The sequence below is a fragment of the Engystomops pustulosus genome, chromosome 1 (genome assembly GCF_040894005.1).
Source record: "Engystomops pustulosus chromosome 1, aEngPut4.maternal, whole genome shotgun sequence".
Classification (NCBI taxonomy): domain Eukaryota; kingdom Metazoa; phylum Chordata; class Amphibia; order Anura; family Leptodactylidae; genus Engystomops; species Engystomops pustulosus.
Window position 1 is genome coordinate 57,348,001 of NC_092411.1, and position 27,895 is coordinate 57,375,895.

The window sequence follows — 27,895 nt, forward strand, 5'->3', positions numbered from 1 at the left end:
GTACTAATGATTTCTACCACTTCTTACATGTCCCCTGCTCCTCCATGTGATGGAAGCTACCAGGCTGTCACCATATACACCTTGTATATACTGTGCATGTTCCCTGCTCCTCCATGTGATGGAAGCTGCCAGGCTGGTCACCATATACAGTCACCGGCCACTTTATTAGGTACACCATGCTAGTAACGGGTTGGACCCCCTTTTGCCTTCATAACTGCCTCAATTCTTCATGGCATAGATTCAACAAGGTGCTGGAAGCTCCTCAGAGATTTTGGTCCATATTGGCATGATGGCATCACACAGTTGCCGCAGATTTGTCGGCTGCACATCCATGATGTAAATCTCCCGTTCCACCACATCCCAAAGATGCTCTATTGGATTGAGATCTGGTGACTGTGGAGGCCATTTGAGTACAGTGAACTCATTGTCATGTTCAAGAAACCAGTCTGAGATGATTCCAGCTTTATGACATGGCACATTATCCTGCTGAAAGTAGCCATCAGATGTTGGGTACATTGTGGTCATAAAGGGATGGACATGGTCAGCAACAATACTTGGGTAGGCTGTGGCATTGCAACAATGCTCAATTGGTCCAAGGGGCCCAAAGAGTGCCAAGAAAATATTCCCCACACCATGACACCACCACCACCAGCCTGAACCGTTGATACAAGGCAGGATGGATCCATGCTTTCATGTTGTTGACGCCAAATTCTGACCCTACCATCCGAATGTCTCAGCAGAAATCGAGACTCATCAGACCAGGCAACGTTTTTCCAATCTTCTACTGTCCAATTTCGATGAGCTTGTGCAAATTGTAGCCTCAGTTTCCTGTTCTTAGCTGAAAGGAGTGGCACCCGGTGTGGTCTTCTGCTGCTGTAGCCCATCTGCCTCAAAGTTCGACGTACTGTGCGTTCAGAGATGCTCTTCTGCCTACCTTGGTTGTAACGGGTGGCGATTTGAGTCACTGTTGCCTTTCTATCAGCTCGAAGCAGTCTGCCCATTCTCCTCTGACCTCTGGCATCAACAAGGCATTTCCGCCCACAGAACTGCCGCTCACTGGATGTTTTTTCTTTTTTGGACCATTCTCTGCAAACCCTAGAGATGTTTGTGCGTGAAAATCCCAGTAGATCAGCAGTTTCTGAAATACTTAGACCAGCCCTTCTGGCACCAACAACCATGCCACGTTCAAAGGCACTCAAATCACCTTTCTTCCCCATACTGATGCTCGGTTTGAACTGCAGGACATTGTCTTGACCATGTCTACATGCCATAAATGCACTGAGTTGCCGCCATGGGATTGGCTGATTAGAAATTAAGTGTTAACGAGCAGTTGGACAGGTGTACCTAATAAAGTGGCCGGTGAGTGTACTGTTCACTGGATTTACTTGTGGAAAACTAAATGGATTTCATGCTAAATTACTTTTAGAGAGAATACAAGGCATCATGGGATCTGTGGGCAAGCTAACTGGCCTCAGCATGCGGGCATAGATGGACAGACATTAGTCTCCGCCCACTTTACCTCTGGTGAGAAAGATTTTTGTCAAACTCTTTCAGAACAGAAAATGTCATAACTTTGGAAATAAGAGTGAGCAGCACAAAGTAGGCAGCGTTCTATTTACACATATTATAATTTGGTAAAATTATTATAGCTTTACAGTTAAGCTTTAATGGGAACCTGTCACCAGGGACCTCATTTTCACTAAAGACGGGTTACAGAATCGTATTACAGCTGCAGTGCAAATATGCCTTTCTGCCTTTTCTAAGCATTTGCATTACAATATAATTGTTTGTTATAACTTACTCTTGCATCCTGACAAAATCCTGGGGTAGTCACAGAGGCTGGGCTTTGGTTTGGATGTATTTCAAAAAATATGTGCCTTTTCTGTGTTACTCACTCCTCAGATCTTAGCCCCCACCTTTGTCCTCCACCACCTGCTCCTTCTCAGAGGTCACAGCCTGCTCAGCCTGATATCAGTGAGAGAGGGACAAGCTGCACAGGATCACAAAGATGGAGGCAGCCTGCAGCTCAGACAAGTCGCATGTTTTTTTAAATGCCTCCAAACCAAAGTCCAGCCCCTAGGACTACCCCCTTATTTTTTCAGGATGCAAGAGTAAGTTCTAACACACAATTGCATTGTAATGCAAAATGCAGAGGCATTTCTGCACTGCAGGTGTCATGGGCTTTTACAATCTGTCTTTAGTGAAAATGAGGATCCTGGTGACAGGTTCCCTTTAGGCTTTTTGTCAAGAAAAAATCAATTCTTAACATTATCAAGTTAAGTCTCACATGTCATGAAAAAAATAATTTTTTTTATGATATGTAAAGTGGTTCCAAGGCGCAAAGCAGAACTGCAAAAATATGATTTAAACTTTCCATTTCCCTATGATCATGACACGGTTAGAAAAAATCATTGTTTTAGTGTCATTTAGAGAGCTGTAACTTTGTTGGTTTTTTTTATCCTTGGAGGGGGATTAAGTCTATTTTATTTAGGGCTGGGTGACCTGTTCTCTGTTTAATATCATTCTGAAGTACAGAAGGCATTTTGTTCTATAATTTGACCAAAACTTTGTCCTTATAAGGCTTCTCAATAATTGTCTATTCAAGAAGTTCTTGGAAACTGTATGCAGTGATTCTGATTAGGTGTAGTTTTGGGTCACCGGTGCCAGCCTGAGTAGTTTGTATTGTTCAGTAATTTGGACCTCACATCCAGACATATCTTTATCCGTAACTATAGGACAAGAGGCTCGGACCTCCAGCTAGAGGACGACACAACCTGAAATGTCAGAATGAAGCTTTGATGTGCGAGAAGCGAGCGGATAACACTGCAATGTGACAACAACTTAATGTCTCTCTTGCCCATTATTTGTGAAGATTGTAGGGTGGAAAATCTTCTGTAAGAACTGTATTCCAGCTATTGATTTTTTTTTTTTTTTGCCTGCTACTGTCAATCATTTAATGGAGCCTGGAGGTCAAGGGGTCATTCCTGTTTCAGTGATGCAATGAAAATTGAAGCATATGTTTATGGAATCGGCATGAAAAGCAGGAGGCTAGAATATATGAATTGTATTCCGTCCCTGTGATCACGATGTGTATGGAATAATACATGAAAACTAGTGTTTGGGAGGAGACTCTTCTTCTATGCCATGTACTATTAGACTTCACAGGGAAATGTTCAGATAATGTATCTTACTTATGTGCAGGGGGATCCCCATTCTTTCAGAAGAGGTTGTTCTCCAAAGAAGGACTTTCATCCATTGAACACAGATCTACCCCCCCCCCCATGGTTGAAATTGGGTTAAAGGGAATGTGTCACTTGGATTTGCACTTATGAACTGCTATGTTACGTAGCGCTATGCCCTGACATGCCGCCGATACCTTTGTTTTTATTTTCTAGGTGCTCTTTCTGTGCAAAATTGTCACTTTAGAAATCTGCAAATAAGGCTGAAGTGCTGTCATTTCTTTGTGCACAGACGCCTTATGCATATCCATCTGCACATGAGTGAGGTCTCGCTGGCCGCAGGAGTGACATAGATGGGGGAAGGATGAAAGGAATTGCTAGGTGGTGGTGGTGGTGGTGGTGGGGTATCAAGAGTTCCTCAAGTGCTCTGCTAACTCACCCCCAAATGCACTTCCGCCTCTTTTGCATATTTCTGTAATGAAGTTTTGGCACAGATGGAGCAGCTGGACAATAAAATCTAGGTATGGATGTTATGTGTGGGCAAAGCGCAATGTAACCTGGCAATAGTTCAGGTAGGTAAGTTGTGGTGACAGATTCCCTTTTAAAGGGAACAGGTCATCAGGTTTTGACCTAATGACAAGTTTCCACAGAAATCTTCTCATTTAGTTTTATTATAACAATCCATAGCTCAGTATCCGGCATCTTTCCAGAAGACTTGAGCCACAAGGTGCATGTTTCTCTGTCTCCGTCGGCTCCCTCATTCTGCTTTACCTTGGAATAAAAGATGGGGGAATGTCATCAGGTTTAAAGGTCATTCTGGTCATTGACATTTAATTTAATCTGCCATTGGATGTTATTTAAAAAAACTGTATGTCCTACAGGTGGCGAAGTTTTGGCTCTTATGTAAACTGTTCCTTTCTCAAGGCTTGGGAGGCTCAGTTTATGCAAGAACCGTAAAGTCCCCACCTATGGATTAAAAAAACACCATATTTTCAACTATATTCTTTTGTGCTGCCTTTTCTTCAAATTACTGAAATCCAGGCAAGAAGGATCTACGTTTATGGCTTTACACATTAGTCTTCTCCTGATATGGATATTTGCCGTGCTTCTTTGGATCTCTTATGAATTATCCAATTGAATTAAATGGGAATACTTCTTTAATGGTGGAAACTGATGGCAGGTTCCCTTTTAAGGTCTCCCAATGTCTTATGAACCAGTTGATTACAGCATTATTAACAAACCTTTGAAAGGCTGAGGTTCTCCTAGCAAGTAATGGGTAGCCAAACACAGGAGGTCACTTCACAATACAATGGGGCACATTTACGAAGGGTCAGAACGCCGCATTGGGTTTCGCTGAATTGCCGCAGGTTTTTGGCGCACACGATCGGATTGTGTGCCGGCTTGCATGCAACACAAATCGGGGGGCGTGGACGTCGGACAACCCGACTGATTTGGACAAACCGCAGAGTTTAAAAAGCAAATTGTGTTACAAGATCCCATGCACCGGGAAGAAGGTGAACTCTGGCGGACCTAAGCGGGGGAAGCGACACTTGCAGGAAATTGGACGTACGATCTTAGTGAAACGCGGCAGCTCCGAATCCTCGTCGGACAACGCACGCCGGGGATCGGGACGGGTAAGTAAATGTGCCCCAATATCTTTTTGAAAAGTGAATTTTCTCACTTTGATCTGTCTCACCAAGAGGATAGATAGAACATCTGTATCTTGGGGTTATGCCGTAACTTGGCATTTCTTGACAATTGCAACGTTCCCTATTGTTAAGAAGGTGCATACAGGTTACGCTAATTTTAATTGTCTGGAAAGTGACCAAATCCCGCCATAAATGATAAAAATGAGCATAATGTTTCTATGTATATGAGCACCTCATCCTATTTGACTTCAGTGACCATAATAATCTCCTAATGATCGATATGGAAGCAATGCACAAAATCTTGTTGTAGCTTTGGTCATAACTTTAATGGCTGCCATGTTGCAGATTTTCTTTCCCATCAGTTATGAACCTTTTATCATCGATTTGATAATACACAACCTAGTGAAGTTTTATCCTTTCAGAAGCACAGGGAAATTCCTGTTATCACATTGTTTTTTCATCCTGTGTATTCCTATTGAATAGCTTGTTTTATTAAAGTACTTCATTCCGAATATTTGGATGAATGGAATAAGATCCTCTTTTTGACAGACATTAAATTGTATCTTATTGTTTCTTCTAATTGTCATAAATAGAACAATAGCTTGGATTGTGTTTTGCCAGCAGATTGTGAAGCAGCCTCTGTGCTTGTGCTCGATGGGTAATGAAATTAATATTTGTACACAATAAAATGAAAACCAAAGCAATCTGCTAATTTCTCTAGATAAATGTAATGTTTTATTTATTTTCTTTAGTGCAGTTTGTTTTGAGGTGATGAGGGTTGGCGGGGGGGCAGAGCTGGTGACATGATATCAATGCAAATCTCATGCACTAAAGTAAAATTACCTTAAAGGGGTTTTCCACTGTAAACTAATTCCACCAAACAATCGATATTATTTGTGTAATATTTGCAGAGCATTGGAAGGTGAGTATATAAGTTTATTTTTTTACACACTTGTGTATAACCCTAATTGGGGTTTTTCAACATTTTTTTTGTGCTGTACACAAGCATATACATTCTATATTAATTCTATTCAGATCTCTGCTTGTTGTCATGCAACAGGAGGCTTCATTCTTAACTCCTTAGTGACCCGGCCTAAAAAGGCTCTAGTGACCAGGCATTTTTAGCAAATTTTGGTTTGCGCTGGTTTAAGAGCCATAACTTTTTTTGCAAACTACCTTAAATTTTTGCGGTATTTTTTTCGGGACAAATAGAGCTAGTTAAAAGTGGAAATAAGGATTGTATGTCGGATGTATTCAATAGTACTTTTTCTCATTTTCAAATTAACTCAAAATGAACATTATTAATAAATATATTTTATATATTTATATATAATATATATTTATATAAATATTTTGTTTCGGTATCTGGAAGAGCCTCCGTTATAGGTGAAATGACCACCTGTGAATGGGGATTGTGACCAGAGCTGTACTGGGTCTAATTAGCTGCTTTGTGCTCGTTTGGCGCGATCCTCATAAGGAGCCGAGAAGGGAGAAGTGGTAAGGTGCCTCTAACACCCCAAGACCGGGTCCTGCTCCCGCGGCTAGCTCTAACGACGTCTTAAAAAGAAAGCTGCTATTGATTTATCTGGTGGGCAATTCGGGCGGCAACGGGTGCCCTAAATGTCCACATAAGAGTAGGAAATCTTGACACATCCCAAAGCGCTCTGTATTCTGCCGCCTGAAGCAAGATTTCTATCTCGCCTCATAGCATATGCGGGCCTGTCTGTACTTGTTCCCCATTGACTGTAAAGTGGTACAGAATATGCTACAGTATATAAAGTGAGTTTTATTATTTTTATAATTATTACTATTGCATACAAATACAATATAGAAAAGAAGTCCTAGTCTCCTAACTGACCCTCCATTCCACCATGTGGAAACCTGTGTTGCCCTATAAAACCCCTTAGTTCAGGGGAGTCTTATAATTGGATGTATGTGTTCTCACTTGTGCCTTGGTTTGTTTATCGGTTATTTTACAGCTTTCTGCATTTTTGTTGCCATTTATTTTACTCTATAATTGCAATTTTCTTTTTGTAAATTTCCAATTACCCTTTGTGTCCATGCAGTTTTCTGTTGCCACATGATGTATTTTCTGTGTGTGTATAAAATAACTGGATTTTGTATTGATTTTACAGTAAATGATTTGGGAGGTGATATCAAAGGAGAAGGAAAAAGTTCATCAGCTGCAGACAAGGTTGTAGAAGAAATCAGAGCGAAGGGAGGGAAAGCGGTGGCCAATTACGGTAAGAAGGTTTATCTCTTCAGATGTGCGCTGTCACCTCTATAACATCTATAGATGCAGTTAGTCACTGAAGAACTTATAAGTTCTCATGATATAGTACATGGCTAGTGGTAATGAGCGCCTGATGAACACCTAGTTCTGCCTCTGATATGTTATAATGCAGGTTGTTCGGCAGTAGGATGTCTTTTTTCCTATAATGAAGTCTTTTTTTTTTTTTCCCATTTAACATGGCAGAAACTTGTTCAGAAAAATAGACTTTACCAACTGTTGCATATCTATCATTCGCATTTTGTTTGGAAAATTTGTAAGCCTACCCTCTGTTTCATAATTTAGTGTTGTGAACATTTTTCTAATATACTTTATTAGGAAATTCTGCTTAGTTTGAAACCGGAGCTCCTTCCAAAGTAACAGCTTTTACCTCTGTAGAGATATGTATGACTGAGTTTCTATTTAATCTCCCTTTGTTGCTTTACACAGCTTTGAGCAGTGAGGATTTACCTTTTTTGTTCTGACTCCCTGTGGGATTGTATTAATAATATTATCTAGCAAAAGTCTAATCGATCCCTGCTCAACTCTCTTTACTTATCAAGCTGACTGGGAAAGAAACAATGCTTATTGTAGACTATAGCAAAGGAGAGAGCAGAAAGTGTTAAAACTCACGGCTCTGAGTTGTGCAAACTAACACATGAGAGCAGAAAGAAACCTTTAGGGTGATACCACATGTCACGTTTTTTGACCGTTTTAAAGCATGCGTTTTCAGTCAGTTTACAAATGTTTGGCTGCTTTGAACCTTTTTAACTTCATGTCTAGAAGTGTAGGCAGCTATGAAACACATTAAAACCAGCCAAACGCATGGTAAACATTCAAAAACACATGCATTTTTAAATGGACTGAAAAAGCATGCTTAAAATCAGTCAAAAACGCGACGTGTGGCATCACCCTTAGGGTTGATTCACCCTGGTGTGTATGTGGCTTGTCCATTGTCCATCCATTGCGTTTTGTCTCTTTTTGATCCACGTCTGTCTGAAGGTTTTACATTGGTTAGAAAACATAACAACTGTCATTTTTTTTTTGTTTTTCTTTGCGGACCCATTGCCTTCTGTAATCAGCATTAGTGACGTCACAACAATGGACAGGTTTCGACTATTTTTTTCCTTGAGAAAAAAAAAGCGCCCATTGCAAACCGTGGCTCAGTTAGACATTTGTGTAAAACTCAACTGTGGATGTGAAAAACAACGCCGGTGTGAAAGAGCCCTTAGTGTGGCCTGGAATATGGATCTTCCTTATCATCAGAGAGAGAAAGTTGTTACTAAGGGGCACTCTTCTTTGTTTGTGAATAAACAGGCTGCAGATTTTTTTAACCCCTTAACGCTCAGCGTCCGATATATCGGACTCTGAGCACCGTGACTTAGCGCCCAGCGTCCAATATATCAGAAAAAAGTGACCTGTGATTGTATATAATGCTAATTTGCATGAATGGAAAAGTGTCTCTGTAGTCAGAACACAGCCTTTCTCCTACAAGAATATATGTTTAGATGTCGCCTGGAAGCGGACAGGTTTTTTTAAAGGTCTGGTCAATCACAACGTAAAGACTGATTTTAGTGTAATTTATCCTTATAATGTCCTTTTTAGTATTCCGTCCTCTACAAAGTAGCAGGTATCTTGGACTATTAATGTATATTTTTCTATTTTTATTTAGAAAAAAAATTGCATATTTTTATTTCCACTAGGACTCCACCAATTTCGGGTAATCTGTGCTTTTAGTCTGCCGATTCAGGTTGTCCGCTCATTTTATGTACATCTTTTTTTTTTTTGTACTTTTCAAAGCTTGTCTACACTTGTACTTGATGTTGGCTTTTATTCTAGATTAGTAAAAGCTTGTATTTCACACAAGTGGATTTATTTTCCATTAAAAAGACACTGCAGTAGAATGCCCTCACTCTCAGGGGTCAGCTCCTGGAGAAGTGTCGAATCATTGCTGTCTGAATGCCATCCTCAAAGTCTGAAATTGGCCACTAAGATTCCTGCTGAGTGTCAGACATTGCCATTGTCTACAATTGACAAGTGACTGTGTGACGGACCATCTTTTCTTACAGCAGAATTTTCGGAAGATCTGCATTACTCTAGGTGTTACTTTTACATAAACATTTCATTTGTTGTGCCTCCTCTTTCCTGGGATAAGTCCTTTGAGTCCTATGCAGACTGACTGATGCACTTGTTATAGCTTGTTAGAGGTTTGCAGCACTATGGGTTCTGCTTTTATCATATACAGTAAAAATATTTGATAGGACCCACTACCTCTCTAATATTGATTTGTAATACTTGCTCCTTCTCTGGGGATACTTGACCTGTGCAGTTATGCATTGCGTTACAGTTAAAGTTTCCCTTATCCCACATCTCATTTTTACATGTGATGAGTTAGGGGTTACAGGCATAGTGTCACTTCCGAAACCCCTATAATCTGTTTTACAGTAACTAGAAACCTTTTAAAGCTAATGGGGGAGATTTATCAGAAGTGCCCAAAAGTTTTACTCCTAGTTGTCCATGGCAACAAATCAGAGCTCAGCTTTCATTTTCCCACAGCAGTTTATAAAATGAAAGCTGAGCTCTGGTTGGTTGCCATGGGCAACTAGAACAGTTTCACTCTCAGACACTTCTGATAAATTTCCCCCAATGATCTCATATTTCAGATCCCATCAGGCTTATGGCTTTATGAGCTACAGAACCAGCGATACAGACAGCTATATAGTTGGAAATGCAAACTGTAGACTAAGATCCGATTCCCATCATTATTTAACTGCCTGTAGGTCTAGTTTTTAGCTCACAGAACCATAAGATTGATTGGATCTGAAAGATGAGATTTTCATTGTTAATATGACACAAAGTGGATGTTTCTAACTATATTTGTCTGACTTTTGAGAGAATTTTATAGGTAAATGGGTATGACTTCATATGAAAGGGGGAATTTTAGAAGTAGTCGACTTAGTAGTCTAGTGGGGTAAAACCTGTTTACAGGTTCCCTTGAGGTGTCTGTAGACATGTATAGCACACCTGTTACCAGGAATATAATATTTATCTGGTAAAAGGTTCCAATAGCCTATGCTGTGCTGATTTTAACCCCTTACCGACATGTGACTTAATAGTACGGTTAAAATACCCTAAGGGGTCTGAAAATTAGTACAAAAAAAATAAATAAAAACAACCTAAAAGTTCACCCCCTTTCCCTAGAACTGATATAAATAAACAGTAAAAATCATTTACATGGTGGGTATCGCTGCGCCAGTTATTCCTGGTGTTAACCCCCCCCCCCCCCTCAACAAAATGGCGCCCTAAGTCAAAAATGGCATTTATTTGCAATTTTGGGAAAATATTAAAACATTTTATGAAAAGTGATCAAAAGGCTGTACTGTCCTCAAAAAATGACACGCCTCTCCGTACACTGAAGTATGAAAAAGTTATTAGTGCCAGAAAATGGTAAAATGAAGACTTTTTTTTTTTTTTTTGTACAGGAGGTTTTCATTTTTGTAAATGTATGAAAACATTATAAAACCTGTATAAACGGCCCAAAGAATAAAGGAGACATTTAATTTGGGGTGCACAGTAAAAGCCGTTAACTCTAAGCCCACAAGAAAATGGCGAAAATACATTTTTTCACCAATTTCACTACGTATGGAATTTTTTCCCGCTTTTCAGTACATGGCATGGAATATTAAATACCATCACTGTGAAGTGCAATTTTTCTTTTTTGCAGAAAACTAGCCCACACACAGCTCTTTACATGGAAAAATATAACAATTATAGATTTTTTTGAAGGTGGGGAGTAAAAAATGGAAACTCCAAAACTAAACGGGCCCTGGCGTCAAGGGGTTAGAAATGGTTTTCTACAACAGACATATTGTTTAAGATATTGGAGTAGCGGTACTCGCCCTCACAATGTCTTATGCTTCCTATATTGAAAAACAAGCTACTGCATTAGGGGCTTAAGGTGCTTGTGTCCTGTACCCAGCGTGTGGCTGGTCATGCACAGTTTGGCGCTACCACATGTAAAACCCATCTGTTATTGCAACGGCACCTGCTTCCTCCCTCTGTTATCCTCAAATTGCTTCTATCTTACTATGGAGATATGTGGAACCAAAACAGAAAGTTATGAAAATGTTAATTGAACATTGTTTATTTTGAAAAATCCATGTTGTAATATAACATATAAGAATAACCTTATTTGTCCGCCTGTATAGATTCGGTGGAAGCTGGAGAGAAGCTGATCCAAGCAGCTCTGGATGCATTTGGGCGAATAGGTAACATATATTAACCTTTGTATTTGTATTGATAACAAAAGATGTTACGGTCTGGTGATAGCCTAGTCCGGTACTTGGCACCTTCCGAAATTGGCGCAGATGGTAAACAGAGCAGCAGTGTACATGCTCAACCGCTTGCTCAGTTAATGTTGGGGGTACAGTGCACTCCCGTTCTTGTGATCAATGGGGGTCCATTTGCTAGGACCACTACTGACCAGTAAGTCATTCTTTAGGGCTCCAACAATTAGTATAATCTTGTTATGGGATAGTTTAGTAGAAGTTGGGGTTATTAGAGATGACCTAAAAAGCCATAAACTTACCTAAGTTAAAGGGGTTGTCCACTTTCAGCAAATAATTGATATTTTTTTTGTGTAAGGAAAAGTTGTGCAGTTTCACAAAATACTTTGTGTATCAATTCCTCATGGTTGTATAGAAGGCTTCTATGTTTACTTCAGTGGATAGAAATCTGTCCCTGGCCATGTCATATGCAGGTACACAAGCCCTTATTATCACAGAATAATCAGATGTGTGATACTTACTGCTCTTGCACCTGCATGTCCATCACTTGACCTGCAACAGATTTCTATCCACTGAGGCTTTGTATAGGAGGAGCACAAGCAGAGATCTGGAAAACCTTGAGGAATTGATGCAGAAAGTATCATGGAAAATTGAATAACTTTTCTTACACAATTCAAATCAATTATTTGCTGGAAGTGGAGACCCTTTTAAGTCTAGAAATATAGACGTATAGATTGCCTTCTATGCCATAGCTAATAAAATTCTAATTCAATTGTGGGTAGACAGTTAAGGGGAACCTGTCATCAGCAATAGACCTAATAAATCACTACTTGTGTATTGTCAAGCTGCGTAACACCTTCTAGTCTTTGTTTCTTTCATGGCCCAGTGCGGTGGCATCACCCAGAAAATCCACTATGAATTGAGATGTCATTTGGCTGCATAAAGTCAAGGTGGAAGAGAGTTTAGCACTTAAGTCAAGGTGGGGAGCTCTGAACGCCTCCTCCTCTATATCATACATCAGACTTCAGGAGATCAGTGATGTCTCTGCATTCAGGAACATCAATTCCAATGAAACAATGAAGGAGGTTCAGAGGTAGAGAGAGCATGACTTCAGTGTTAAACTCTCCTTCTCCTTGACTTTATACAACCAATTTACATCCTTATTAGGTCAATTTCTGCTGACCGGTTCCAAGAAATTTGTAGAGACTGGAGGCAGAGACTTGGGATAGAGGATAAGTTGAGTATCAGAGTTCAGGGTGGATTGGAGGAATATAAGAGCATTTGGTTGGAGGTCACATTTATGGATATTGCAGTAGTGTAAGAAGGAGATTAACATTTCCTTTATGTTAGTTTGAAGTTTAGGATTTAAATTAATTTTGCAATTTTCTTGATGAGTTGGAAGTATAGTTTTGTCAATGACCATATATTTTTAGAGAAACTATTTGGTTATTAACCCTCAGCTCACTTTCAAACCAAGCTGACTCGGGGCTCTTGACTGCATTGTGGCCATGCTCTGACAGTGGCTCACAAAGTCCTGGCTTACACTGTAGCATTTAATTATTTCAACATTCAATGTAATAGGTTTTTGCTGAAATCTGTGCAAGGCCGGATCTGGTGTGGATTTCATTACAGTAAATGGGTGCTTCATTGAAATTTCTAAATTAAAACCTCCCAGTAAATATGGCAAGTCATGTTCAGGGATTATTAAGAATGGCGCACAAGGTACCAGAGTTTAATATACTCTCCACCTATAATTTGACAAGCACTGTAATAAAAAGCGCCCTTTATTCTTGAGTTTGAGGGAAGCTTTGTTGCTGTCAAAGGAACCATGCTGAAGAAAGTATTAAAAAAAAAAAACTGTAAAAGAAAGAAATGAGGTTTTTAATACTAGAACCAGCTGAAGTTATACAAAAACATTACATGGCAAATGTGTAGTTTAAGTATCTGTTGCCCTCCTACTTTCTCCTTTACTCGCTGCAAGTTTTTAAAATTCTGCCAAGCTTGATGGAGGGCTAGAAATGAGGGCAGCCGGTACTTTCACAATCTAATTTATTTACGCCCCAGTGCCTACTTGCACCGCCTACATTGTTTTCCGCGGGTGGCTTCACCGCTTTCTCTGCAAATCTAGCGCATGCGCAAGAATAGCTTTCCTTGTGCGGCCGCACTTCTCCGCTCCCAGCACTGCTAGGAAACTTTTCTTGGGCATGCACAATATTTTCTGAGAGAGTCGTGATATCACCGACTCTTGGAATACTTTGTCGGAGGTAACAGGGCAGAAATAAATTAGATCGAGGCGGAGCCTGGAGGTGCTCACAGGCACAGTGACTGTGGTAATCTTTTGTGGTAATGTATTTGTTATCCATGGCCTGTTTCCTTCTAAAATAAACATTTTAAAACCTATGCTAATGAGCCAGAAGGGTTCTGGAAGACATTTCCAGAGCCCCTCCATGCTGCAGCTTCACATGCTGTTAAACTGTGCAGGAGCACGACCCCTCCCCCGCACTGTGTGCTGATACATCCTCTGCTGCAGAAAGATCATTTAGCGCAAGTGCTGAACGGGGAGGTTGTAACAGTCTGTGAAGCCAGAGCATGAATGGACACCCAGTGCCCTTCAGACTTAATTTAATTCAGAGTGTAATTTTAAAGTTGATTTTAGAAGGAAGGAAGCCATGGATAACAAATATGTGTAGATTACTACAGTTGCGCTACTTTGTATGTATATGAGTAACTGTCTCTGGTTTATAATGCTTGATTTTGATGGTAGATTTCCTATAAATTTGTCATATTGTAAGCGAGTTTGCACATTTCCACTTATTTTCTCCATAAAATGTTATTTTCTATGACCTTTTTGTAATGTTGTGTCATTTGATTTTTCAGATATCGTAATAAACAATGCCGGGTAAGTAACCAGGGTTATACGATGCTTTCGGCATCGCTCATATGGTATTGAGTGCCATTCTCTGCTAAATGGCTTTTGTTGTGAATAATTTGCACGCAGAGTCCTCGCTCAGATTGCAGTTTGTGCCTCTATCTAGGTTACTGTCTCCAGTGTGCACAGATTAGCATCACATGTTGTAGCTTTGCCTCTCATCCTGTTGTTCTCTTGTCATCTTTGAAGTGGCGTAGCGGCTAATGATATAGGACAACACCTGTGCAAAAAACGCTGCGCCAGACTTCTCCAAGCAGAGGGTTCCCACGTAGAGATGCAGAGCTCATTATTTTAATTTTTAAGTCTGGCGCATATCTGCTATGTCTGGAAGAGATAAGCTATGTGTTTTCGCTTTGACGTTTTTCATTTTGTTCAACAAACAATGAATGTTTTTTAATGTCCATGAAGAATGAATTTACATTCCCTGCTCATCTTCAGATTCTAATGAATTAGGGTTTTGAATTTTTTTTTTCCATCTACTCAACACATTTAATTCGTTACAGCTCTCTTCTATGGAACTGTGAGATGTCGTTAACAGAAAACATTTTGATCTTTTATTACACATTGATACCAAAAATTTTTTGCCTTGATTTTAGTTGAATTACATGTTGATCTAGAGATGGCGATGAAGATTGAACAGAACATGATTCATTCACTATATTGTGAAAGCCGGGACGCTTTACAGCGGGAGATCTACCCCTGGCAACCAATCAGAGCTCAGCATTCACTTTATTACAGCAGTTTATAAAATTAAAGCTGAGCTCTGATTGGTTGCCATGGACAACTAGAACACCAAAACCGCAGATACTTTTGGTTCCTAAGCCACTAGAACATATTTTATATACACTATTTCTCGGACTATAAGGCGCACCAGATTATAAGGTGCACCTGATTATAATGATGAATGACCAGCAGGTGGCAGACCAGTGCACAGTTCAAGGCAGTACCAAGACAGTACCAATCACGGGCTTGCTACCATATGCACAGAGTACCAGAAACAAAGCTACTTAACAAAATAACACATTCTCTAATTCACTGTTATTAACAAAAATACAGCATTTCAAATATATAAATGTGCATGTATATACACAGAGAGGGAGAGAAATAAATATAAAAGTATATGAAGGTTTATTGTTAATTAGCGAGTTAAATATTTTCAATATTTATTCACATCCTTCACTAAGTCATCGACTCACTCAACTCATTCAATTAACAATATTATATATTTTATATGTTTTATGTGTATTTATGTATACTTTTTTATTTATTTTTGTACATCACAATATTATTACATTTTTCTCATTTGTATCATTGTATTATTTATTTATCTTTTGTACAATACGGCTGGACGCAGTATTACATTACCCCCATCCCTTCAACTACCAGTAGTTTGTATTTAGGTTTTTTTTTTTACGCTGGGTCTACAAATGCCCCTCTAATATGGTCCTTTTTCACTCAAACTTAGAGAGTCCCCGTCACACTCTGGAATCTTACACTGACCATTAATGAGTTATAGGAGCTAAAACGGCAATAAAACTGAGTAAAATTTTAAAGTAAGAGGTTAAAAATGATCTTTATTTTGTAAACCTCACTAGGGGATTGAAATTTGGGTATTTTCTTTCATGGGAAAACTCCTTTTAAAGGAAAACTACCATCATAATCAAGCATTATAAACCCAAGACACTTTCTTGAAGATCAAAGCCTACTTTCTTGTAAAAGCAGCTTTTAAATTTATGCTCATGGGCCTTAAGGGCTCTAGTGGGGCAATACCAGAGCACCCCCATGCTATACCTTTACAGGCTGTTACACTGTCACAAAACAACCCCCTCCCCAACACACCCACTGTACCCTAAGCACTCCCCTACCCCTGGTTTAAACTTGATTTTGATGGCTGATTTCCTTAAATGTATACATTGTGGTATCAGAACCAAATATACTTATGTGGTATCAGAACCAAATATACTTATGTGGTATCAGAACCAAATATACTTATGTGGTATCAGAACCAAATATACTTATGTGGTATCAGAACCAAATATACTTATGTGGTATCAGAACCAAATATACTTATGTGGTATCAGAACCAAATATACTTATGTGGTATCAGAACCAAATATACTTATGTGGTATCAGAACCAAATATACTTATGTGGTATCAGAACCAAATATACTTATGTGGTATCAGAACCAAATAAGTTTTAGTGGCAAAAACAAGCTGAGCTCATAGTCATTTGTAAGGTGCTGCGGGGAGATCATTTTCTCATATGTGTTGTACATTATCATACAGCAGGGGTCCCCAAACTATGGCCCCCTTCTCTTGGCACGCCAGCGCCGGGCACCCGCGACCTTCGATAGTCTGGCAGGAGCCTCCGTCCGGACAGAAAGCTCCTGCCCCCCACTGAATAGTGCTCGATGTGGCTGGGAACGGCCGCTCGAGCACTTTTACTGGAGCGATGTGGCCGGAAGACAACCCCAGCGCACATTGCTCCATGAACGAGGCTGCGCGGCCACGCACCCTTTCCCGCCTGGCCACAGCAAGAAGATTAGAAGATGCACGGCGGGAGACTTAGGTGAGTACAGGTTTTTTTATTATTTTTCTTTTTAAAACGACAGTAAAAAGATTGTGGTGGCTGGGGGTCCAATATATGACATAATTAATTATTAGGGGCAGCATAGGAAAAAATTAATTATGAGGGGCAGCATAGGAAATAGTTAATGGTGGGGGGGCAGCATAGGAAATAATTAATGGTGGGGGGCAGCATAGGAAGTAATTAATGGTGGGGGGCAGCTTGGGAAATAATTAATGGTGGGGGGCAGCTTGGGAAATAATTATGAGGGGCAGAATAGGAAATAATTAATGGTGGGGGGCAGAATAGGAAATAATTAATGGTGGGGGGCAGCTTGGGAAATAATTAATGGTGGGGGGCAGCATAGGAATTATGTAATGGTGGGGCCAGCATAGGAATTATGTAATGGTGGGGGGCAGCATAGGAAATAATTAATGGTGGGGGGCAGCATAGGAAATAATTAATGGTGGGGGGCAGCATAGGAAATAGTTAATGGTGGGGGGGGGCAGCATAGGAAATAATTAATGGTGGGGGGCAGCTTGGGAAATAATTAATGGTGGGGGGCAGCTTGGGAAATAATTAATGGTGGGGGGCAGAATAGGAAATAATTATGAGGGGCAGAATAGGAAATAATTAATGGTGGGGGGCAGAATAGGAAATAATTAATGGTGGGGGGCAGAATAGGAAATAATTAATGGTGGGGGGCAGAATAGGAAATAATTAATGGTGGGGGGCAGAATAGGAAATAATTAATGGTGGGGGGCAGAATAGGAAATAATTAATGGTGGGGGGCAGCATAGGAAATAATTAATGGTGGGGGGCAGCATAGGAAATAATTAATGGTGGGGGGCAGCATGGGAAATAATGGTGGGGGGCAGCATGGGAAATAATTAATGGTGGGGGGCAGAATAGGAAATAATTATGAGGGGCAGAATAGGAAATAATTATGAGGGGCAGAATAGGAAATAATTAATGGTGGGGGGCAGAATAGGAAATAATTAATGGTGGGGGGCAGAATAGGAAATAATTAATGGTGGGGGGCAGAATAGGAAATAATTAATGGTGGGGGGCAGAATAGGAAATAATTAATGGTGGGGGGCAGCATAGGAAATAATTAATGGTGGGGGGCAGCATAGGAAATAATTAATGGTGGGGGGCAGCATGGGAAATAATTAATGGTGGGGGGCAGCATGGGAAATAATTAATGGTGGGGGGCAGCATGGGAAATAATTAATGGTGGGGGGCAGCATAGGAAATAATTAATGGTGGGGGGCAGCATAGGAAATAATGGTGGGGGGCAGCATAGGAAATAATGGTGGGGGGCAGCATAGGAAATAATGGTGGGGGGCAACATAGGATAATTAATGGTGGGGGTCAGCATAGGAAATAATTAATTATGAGGGGCAGTTTAGTACTTAATGGGGGGGCAGCATATTCAATAATTGACCCAATTAATTAATTGGGTCAATATATAAAATAGTTCACAAGGGGGTGCAGTATATTAAATAATTGGGGGGGGGCAGTGTAAGTCCGGCCCTCTAACGGTCTGAGAGGGACAGTGCACGGCCTCTTATGTAAAAAGTTTGGGGACCCCTGTCATACAACATGTGTTGTTTTGTAACGTGACTAAAAAAAAATGAATAATGTTGCAGACCTGATAAAATACCACAAACGATCATTGTGTTGTATATACCACCCCAAGTCCCACATAGGTGAGCAACCAAACACCCCCTCACTGTATGATTCTTTACTACCCATGATCTTTTATTGCCCCTGTCCTGGGTTACAACCTTTCATTGCTGAAATGGGAACACATGGTTAGTGTAATGTGTAACATGGAGACGGAGGAGGCGCCAATGTATGGCACAATGCAGAACGTCATGACACTTTGGAGTCTGGAACATCTAACCTGCTACGTGCACATATGGGCAACCTTAACCGTCCATGGACCTATAGTGACTTGGCTGGGCACATTTACAGTATTGACCTTTGGTGGACCTATATGAAAGGTTATGAAAGGGTCGTAGGTGGAGTCAGACAGGATCTTGGGTAACATAAGCTGGAGGTGTTTATTTCTCATCAGAGGGAACTAAGTTGTTAGTATGTAACACTGCCTTCGTTAAGCCGTAAGCCTATTCTATATTACAGCCAGAAGCTTGAAATAAAGCCATTTGTACGTATGCTGCGCATCACTGTTCCCTGACCTTAGCGGCCATACTTGATTGGACACAGGACCCTTGTATTTACAGCAGGATTTTGCATTGAGATTTCTGAGAAATCAGTGCAGCTCAGTGAGAGAGGTGGAATACAAATGTAGACCGCTGGCTTGTGCTTGGAATATTGCTACCAGCAGAAATACCGTAGGGTTCAGAAGAAGATGGAGGAACTGTGATCTTTTCAGAAATGCAAGTGTAATGTTTTCTGACCATCTTTCCTCAGGCAAATGTTGTTTAAGCGGATGGTACGCAGCACTATACAGAATGAGAGACCTTCCAGCTTATGTTGGGTGAAATGTAGCTTTATTCTACTTAGATTGACCCCACCAATTTTGGGTACTTGTGGCTGTTGACATCTTTTGATAGCTCAACTTTTGTTAAAATGATTAAAAAAATACCAGAAAAACATGTAAAACTACATGTGATAAAAAAATATAAAACAAACAAACTGGGGAGGAGTAATATTATTATTTTTCTTTCTTGTGTGTTTCATTCTGTCCTGTTATGAGTCATTAAGCTCCATTTGCTTTTTACAGCCAGCCAGGAAGAGTCACTGGGAGGGTGTGTCCGCACTCCAGGGAGTACCTTTTGATCAGTGCTCTTTCTTAAGTGTGGAAATAGACACTTAGGCCAGAGTGCAGTTTAAAATGGGGGGTGAAAGTAGGAGCAGATTGTAGTTTTTCCCTCCAAATTTAGACAAAGGGAATATCATAGCTGTCCATAACTGGGGCACAATTCATAATTATGGGTCCCCAGTTACACAGGACAGTTATGGGGTCTAGACACACTCCTGGAGCGAAAATCAGAATGTTAGCACCAGGGGAAGGCAGCCAATAGCAGAACACTCCTGATATTAGGCTAAGACACCCCGATTTTGGTATGTGGTTGATGGGAATAACGTACCCGTCTGGTTGGTAGCCATGGCATAATTGTGCCATCTTCCAATCAAAAGTTATGGGGTTTTGATAAAAACCCAGACCCAAAAAGTACCGTATATACTCAAGTATAAGCCGAGTTTTTCAACACAAAAAAATGTGCTGAAAAACCTCACCTCGGCTTATACACGAGTCAATGATAAAAAATAAAAAAAAAACTCGCCCTCCGGTGGTCCCGATGTTCGTCGTGGCTCCCCGTGTCTACTCTTCTGTCTTCTACCTTCTCTAGCCGGCAGAGTCGCGTCCATGCGATCTGCCGGCCATCGCACACTGTGATGCAGCGCTGTCACTGCTGATGACGTCGCATCACAGTGTGCGAAGGTCGGCGCGATCTGCCGGTTAACAGAGATAGAAAAGTGAAGAAGCCGCCGGGAGCCACGATGGGGATCGGGAGCCGTGACGAACATCGGAGGGTGAATATTAAGTTTTTTTTTTTTAAGCTGTATGCTACACGGGGGGGGGGGCAGGCTGGCTGTAGGCTTCACGGGGGGGGGGGGCAGGCTGGCTGTAGGCTACACGGGGGGGGGGGCAGGCTGGCTGTAGGCTACACGGGGGGGGGGGCAGGCTGGCTGTAGGCTACACGGGGGGGGGGGGGGGCAGGCTGGCTGTAGGCTACACGGGGGGGGGGGGCAGGCTGGCTGTAGGCTACACGGGGGGGGCAGGCTGGCTGTAGGCTACACGGGGGGGGGGGCAGGCTGGCTGTAGGCTACACGGGGGGGGGGGCAGGCTGGCTGTAGGCTACACCCTCGGCTTATACTCGCGTCAATAGGTTTTCCCAGTTTTCTGTGGTAAAATTAGGGGTCTCTGCTTATACTCGGGTCGGCTTATACTCGAGTATATACGGTACCTCACTGATGGGAGGGGAATAGAAAACTCCCCTCTCACCGTGACATCACAGCCAGGGGTGGGGGTCAAAATACTGCTGGGTTTAAATTAGTGAAGCAGCCACATAGTAGTGTTCAGTGTGAGGATTCTATCACAATAGAAGGCTGGATCGATGCTTATGCCCTGTCCTCGGGCCAAAGAATTTCTTCCTATTTCACTAGCAAGAATTTTTTGTTTCTTCTTCCATAACTGTTTGTAAGTATTGTATGTGTATTGTTTTAATCTTTTTTTTCATTTTATCTGACAATTTAATTCTTTTGAGTGGACTGCATTTTTATGCAAATTAAAAACTTTTAATAAGCCTCTACTTGTAGCCTTAAAGAATCTGAGTCTCTGAAGGGAATCACCTTACCAGAGGTCATTATTAGCATAGTCCATGTAGTAAGCGATTGCATGTTCTGTGTGAATTTATAATTGTAATATCGTGTAAATAGTGAGTGCATGTGCTGAGTTATCATCAGGATGCATTGTGTGGTTGAGGTGCCTACGGCCTTCTTTGCGCAAGTAACTCGTGGGTGGTGGCAGTGGATTGACGGAGTGCTGAGATTGCGTGGAGTAAATTTAGCGCTAGGCCGCCATTTTGTGGAAGGGGGCGGAGTTTAAGGGCTAAATTCTGGGACTCCATAGAGTATACAGTATAGATACCAAATAGAAAACTAAAACAAAAAAGCAAACAAAATGCTGTAAAATAGAAGTAAATTACTGCAAATCTGAAATCATTGAAATTGTAGGGTCTACTACTGGTATTAATTTATGATCTAAGAATCCAGGTACAGTGAGGAATAATACTGTCTGACATCACTCATAGGAATAAAGCATTTGGGGTGATATAGAAACTTCTTATTGAGCCCCAGCAGCCTCTCTATGGGGGAGATTTATCAGAAGTTTGAGGTAAAACTGTTCTAGTTGCCCATGGAAACCAAGCTTTAAGTTTAAAAACAGTTGTGGGAAATTTAAGCTGAGCTCAGATTGGTTGCCATGGGCAACTAGAACAGTTCTTCCCTGACACTACTGATAAATCCCCCCCCCTTCTTACTCCTCTCCTTTCCTCCTCTCCATAGACCACGTGATCTGAGACTTTTGTCAATTTCATCTTGATACACAGTGAAAGTCTAAGAGGAGAATAGAAAAAGAGCTTTATATCTGGGAAAAGAGGGACATTAATTTAAAAGTTTCTTTGACTGTGCTATCGATTTTATATAAAGTTTGGAGAAAAAAATTTGGACTATTGAAATAAGACTCTTTGTCAGTCTCATTTGTAAATTGCCTGTCACTCTTCATCCCAATCCCCCCACCCGGAAGGTCCTTTTCACCTGAATGCCAGGCACAGAATACAGCTCTACAAAGTTTTGTCATATATTCATTTAATCTTTAAATGTGAGTTCTCCTTGTCTCCAGTTTTTGTATTTTTTCTATCAACCTGGGACACTACATCTGCTTTAGAAGACGCTGTTAAAATGTGACTAAATCTTTTATGCAATTTTTTTTTGTTTATAGGAAAGGTAGTAGTAAATTTGGCAATATCCATTTATGGGTATTCTCTCAAAGACTTGATTCTTAAGTATACTCAAGACAATAAAATAACACATTCTCTAATTCACTGTTTTCAACAAAAATACAGCATTTCACAGATATAACTCCAAACTGTCTCCATCAGTCCTGGTGTATACAATTTCATTTGTCCTGGGATCTGACCGTAAATATTCTGACACTGGTTGAGTAGATTCTTCTCATGAATAGCTTCTCTTGTCTGCACACTACAGTACTCTCTGCCTCCAGCCCCTCCCCCATGCATTACAAGACCAGCTCTTGGCTGACATGGGAAGAGACACTGAATTACTGTTCTGTAAGGACCTACCAGTTCCCTTTAAAACATAAACAAACTAAAATACTTTATTAGAGAGCCCAAAATCATTGTGAGGAACTAATTTGTTGATAAATTCAAATAGAATTTATAGATTTGACCATTAATCTTAACACCAACGGTTGCCAACCGCCAGGCCGCAAATCAAGACTGGGCTGTGGAGCACCCAGTTTCGGGCCGCAGCCAAAGAACTTAAAAAAAAAAAAAAAAAAAAAACCCTGTATACTTAGCTCTGGCTTCTGAGGGAGGCTCTGCTGTTCGACATTTCATTGGTGAGAGGAGGCTGCTTCTGGATATTTTATGAAAGGGCAGCGGCTGCTCTTCCTATCATAGTACCTAGTTTTCCCAGGTTTTTTTTTTCTGGTAAAATTAGGTGCCATGGTGTATACAGGTTGTCCCCTACGTAACTTACAGACTTACGACTTACAGACGACCTCTAGTTACAGAAAGACCCCTCTGCCCACTGTGACCTCTGGTGAAGCTCTCTGGATGCTTTCCTTTAGGGTGCGGTCACACGTCGCGTTTACCGCATGCGTTAAAAAACGCATTGGAATAGCTGGAGAGTGATTTGCTTAATTAAACACCTCTTAACACTTGTGTTTACAAAACGCATGCGTTAACCGCGATGTTAACGCATGCGTTAACAACCGCATGCGTTAACCGCGATGTTAACGCATGCGTTAACAATGCCTTAACGGTTGCGTTTTGTAAACACAGGTGTTAGCAGCTGTTTAATTAGGCAAATCACTCTCCAGCTATTGCAATGCGTTTTTAAACGCATGCGGTAAACGCGACGTGTGACAGCACCCTCAGTTTCAGGCTGCAGTGATCAGCTGTAAAGTGTTTGTAATTAAGCTTTATTGATAATACTTGGTCCCATTACAGCCAAAAATTTTGAAAAGTCATTTGTCACTAAGACAATTTTTTTTTTGTCTGGAGCTACAGACAAATATACAGTTCCGACTTGCATACAAATTCAACTTAAGTACAAACCCAAGGAACCTATCTTGTACGTAACCCGGCATCTGCCTGTACTATGGTTGGCTTCTACCAGAGTATGTAGGTTATGAATATATATATTAATTATCGGTATATTGGGGGGGGGGTCCAGTCAACAGGAACAGGAGGGGGCTACAGAAAAGGGGGCACCTGCAGGAAATGGAGAATTTTAGAACAGAGACTTCAGCAAATGCCACATTATATGGGTTGGGGTTAGATATGGAGTTTTTGCGACGACCAATTCCCCCCCCCCCCCAGGCAGTATGGTAAGAGGGTTACCCGGCCTAGTCTCTGGGAAAAAGTTTTGGGTGCAGCTGGTCCCCAAATTCAAACAGGTTGGGGAACACTGCTTTAAGCTGAGCATGGATATGTGGCCTGTCCCATCAAGCCTTATTGGCATGTTACATCTGTCCACATTTCCAAAAAAGGAAGCTGTGGCTTTAGCGCCACCTAGTGTCCCTATGTCATTTTCCACACTTTTGGAGTACATCTCCGATCAGAGCAGATTTCTTGGTGAGAGGCTTATGACTGGACTCCTTATGATTTCTTTAATTGTTAACCGTACATTTCCACTTTTGCTTACAGTATAATGTTTTATAAGGAATTATAGCAAATCTACCATCTGATTGCTACCTTATAAAGCGACTTCACTGCCTGAATCCGCATTGCACCCTGATGCAGGATCTGGCCACGTATTCGTTTTTATGGCCTCCTTTTCCAAAAAAGTTTTAAAAAATATTCTAGTGAGCTGTTAATGCCTTTGCCGTAGGAGCCTGGAGGGCTCTGGTGATGCCCACCCCCAAGCACTTGCAGCTTATTAGCATATTTTTAAAACCTTTTTTTAATTAATTGGAGACCTTAAGAACTATTACAAGGCCAGATCCTGCATCAAGGTGCAAAGGGGCTTCAGGCAGTGACGCTGCTTTATAAGGTATAAATCAGATGGTAAGTTTCCTTTCCAAGTTTTTCCCTGTAAAGTTCATGGACTACAATAGTTGTATTTATAAAGCAAAGTTTATTGCAGATACAAATGGCCTTCAATTAATGTCAGCACATTGCCCCTTGTTCCTAATCTGCTTCCAGTGTGACAGACCCCTCTGACCACAATAACTCCTGTAAAGGTTAAGCCTTTTGCTATACGCTCTCCGGGTAATGAGGGAATATCTAGGTTAAACTAAAAAAAAAATACAATCTACAGTGCAGAGACCTGACATTTTATTCATAATATTGCTGTACTTTTTTTTTTTTTTTTTTTTAATTTTTCATTGTTTTAACTTAATTTTTTTATTTATTTTTTTTATTTCTGATGCTTTTAATTGTTACCATGGCAAAGTTACATCGAGACATCTATTTTCAGTTTTCGCCATTATTCTATTGCTTCTCATTGTTAATGTTTATTAGTTGTAATTTTTCAATTATCACCAGATAACAAGACTTTACCCTATTTATGACATAATGGAAAGTCACCCTCTTTCTGCAGCCCATGCTGGATTGTGTCAGCCCCTTAAGTACCATATATTGCATTGCTACTGCTGTTCAGGATGGTTTGGTCTGGTACTGTAGCTCCAATATTGCACATCTGCAGTATCCGGACTAGCAACGGGCGTTGATCTGTCTCCAATACAATATTGGGCTGTGTTTCCCCCTGTTTCTAGGTGCTATAACATGAGCCCTGCCTAACATTAGCTTCTTTTACTTATCTTTCTGCTTCCCATTTTGCTTAATTTGCAGATTGCTACTAAATTGTGTCACACATATTGGTGATGAAACTTGGGACAAATTGTGCACCTGTCACAGATTTCTACTACGGTAATTTGGATTAAAGACTGTATGCAAATGAGCCTGAGGGGCTCTAGGCTCCATTAACACCTATGGAGCCTCTCAGGCTCATTTGCATGCAGTCCTTTATCCTGGTGGTAGATGCCCTTTAAAGAGAACCTACCACCACGAATCTACCTATAAAGGTAGATCGGGTGGTAGGTGGATGTAAGGGACGTGAGGAGAGCTCTTTTTATAGCTAATCCTCACGTCCCCGCTAACTTTTGGGAAACTTTATTAACCTAATATGTAAATTTAGTTATGCGGCTACTGGGGCGTGGAGTAGCCGGCACGAGGCTACACAGCGCGGCTACTCCACCCCCCAGTAGCCACATTACTCCTCCTACCCTGTTGTGTGCGGCGCGCAGCTCCTCGTAGCTGCGCGCCCTCGTCCGATATGATGGCGTTCTGCGCATGCGCAGAACTCCGGCTGAGCAGTCCCAGCTCCGAGGCCGGAGCTACTGCGCATGCGCAGTAGCCGGCTTGTCAGACGAGGGCGTGCAGCTACGAGGAGCTGCGCGCCGCACACAACAGGGTAGGAGGAGTAATGTGGCTACCGGGGCGTGGAGTAGCCGCGCTGTGTAGCCTCGTGCCGGCTACTCCACGCCCCAGTAGCCGCATAACTAAATTTACATATTAGGTTAATAAAGTTTCCCAAAAGTTAGCGGGGACGTGAGGATTAGCTCTAAAAAGAGCTCTCCTCACGTCCCATACATCCACCTACCACCCGATCTACCTTTATAGGTAGATTCGTGGTGGTAGGTTCCCTTTAAGTCAGAATACCCTTAGCCTATGTACATTCAGCTATGCATAAATGGACCTATCGGTTCATAATCCGTAAATGTTCAGTATTGTTTCCCAAACATCCTCCAGTTCTTTTATTTTGCCCGTTGTTTTATATGGTTGGCATTGTTGGAATAAATTTACTTGCCTATGTAAAAAAAAATAAAACCTGGTCCTAGACAACCCTTTGAAATTGTAATACACTGACGGCAGCACAGAGCAGGAAGCTTCTCCCTCAGCTCAATGCTGCCAAGTGCCGATGCCCCTGTCCACCGAGTGCAGACTGCCTCCCGCCTGCCTCCTCTGCTTTGGGTCATATGGCCGGAGCCTGTACTGACTACCTGAGCTCCGGTCACATAATCTCCTATCGGGCCAGGAGCTAAAGAGGTGACATGAAGAGGCTGCAGCTCCCGGCTCGGACATAGAGATCTGAGATGCGCATTTAGGAGATTTTCTATCATCAGGAGATTTGCTATAAAGTGCTGCGCTTACTGTCAGCTTAGCTGGCAGAGCACAGCCGGGTGCCGTCCTCCAATCCCTCCTGCAGTGAAGGGCTGAGCACCAGCACACTTTGTCTACATTTGGACCACTACGTTGACGCACCACTGTTTTTTCCCTGTTTTCCGGGGGGTAAAAGTGCGTCTTATAGTCCAAAAATACGGTAAGTATTTGGTCAATAGCAAAAGTTAATCTCAATACTTTGTCATATCTCCTTTTGTTGGCAATGACAGAGGTCAATCGTTTTCTGTGAGTTTTCACAAGGTTGGCGCACACTGGATCTGGTGTGTTGGCCCGACCTCCATGCAGATCTCCTCCAGAGCAGTGATGTTCTGGTCCTGTCTCTGGGCAACAAAGACTTTCATCTTCCTCCCAGGGTTCTCTATGGGGGTGAGATCTGGAGACTGGCTAGGCCACCCCAGGACTTAAAATGCTTTGTACAAAGCCAATCCTACGTTGCCCTGGTATGTGCTTGGGATCATTTTCCTGCTGAAAGACCCAGACACCTTTCATCTTCAGTGCCCTTACTGGTGGAAGGAAGTTTGCACTTGAAATCCCACAATACATGGCCCCATTCATTCTTTCATGTACACTGATCAGTGGTCCTGGATGTTTTGCAGAGAAACAGCCCTTCATCATGATTTTGTCATCCCCATACTTCATGGTAGGTATGGTGTTCTTTTGATGCAACTCAGCACTCGCTCTCCTTTAAACACAACGAGTTGTGTTTCTACCAGTCAGTTCTGCTATGGTTTCATCTGACCATATGACATCTCCCTATACTCTTCTGGAACATCCAAATGTTCTCTAGCAAACTTCAGACGGGCCCGGATAAGTACTGAGTTAAGCAGGGGGCACATCTAGTACTGCAGGATCTGAGTCTCTGGTGGGTTAGTGTGTTACTGACAGCCTTTGTTATGTTGGTCCCAGCTTTCTGCAGGTCATTCACTCGGCACACGTGTGGTTCTGGGATTTTTGCTCACCGTTCTTGTGATCATTTTGACTCTTGCATGGAGCC

The 27,895-nt window shown here is 41.5% G+C and overlaps 1 protein-coding gene across 1 annotated transcript in view; it reads left to right on the forward strand.

Annotated features, from left to right (window-relative positions):
* Nucleotides 1-27,895, forward strand: part of HSD17B4 (hydroxysteroid 17-beta dehydrogenase 4) — a 185,798-nt gene that overhangs the window by 32,328 nt on the left and 125,575 nt on the right. The window contains exons 3-5 of the mRNA XM_072141145.1: nt 6,964-7,071; nt 11,306-11,365; nt 14,261-14,282. Coding sequence (XP_071997246.1) covers nt 6,964-7,071; nt 11,306-11,365; nt 14,261-14,282 — 190 coding nt within the window. The remainder of the gene's footprint in view (nt 1-6,963; nt 7,072-11,305; nt 11,366-14,260; nt 14,283-27,895) is intronic.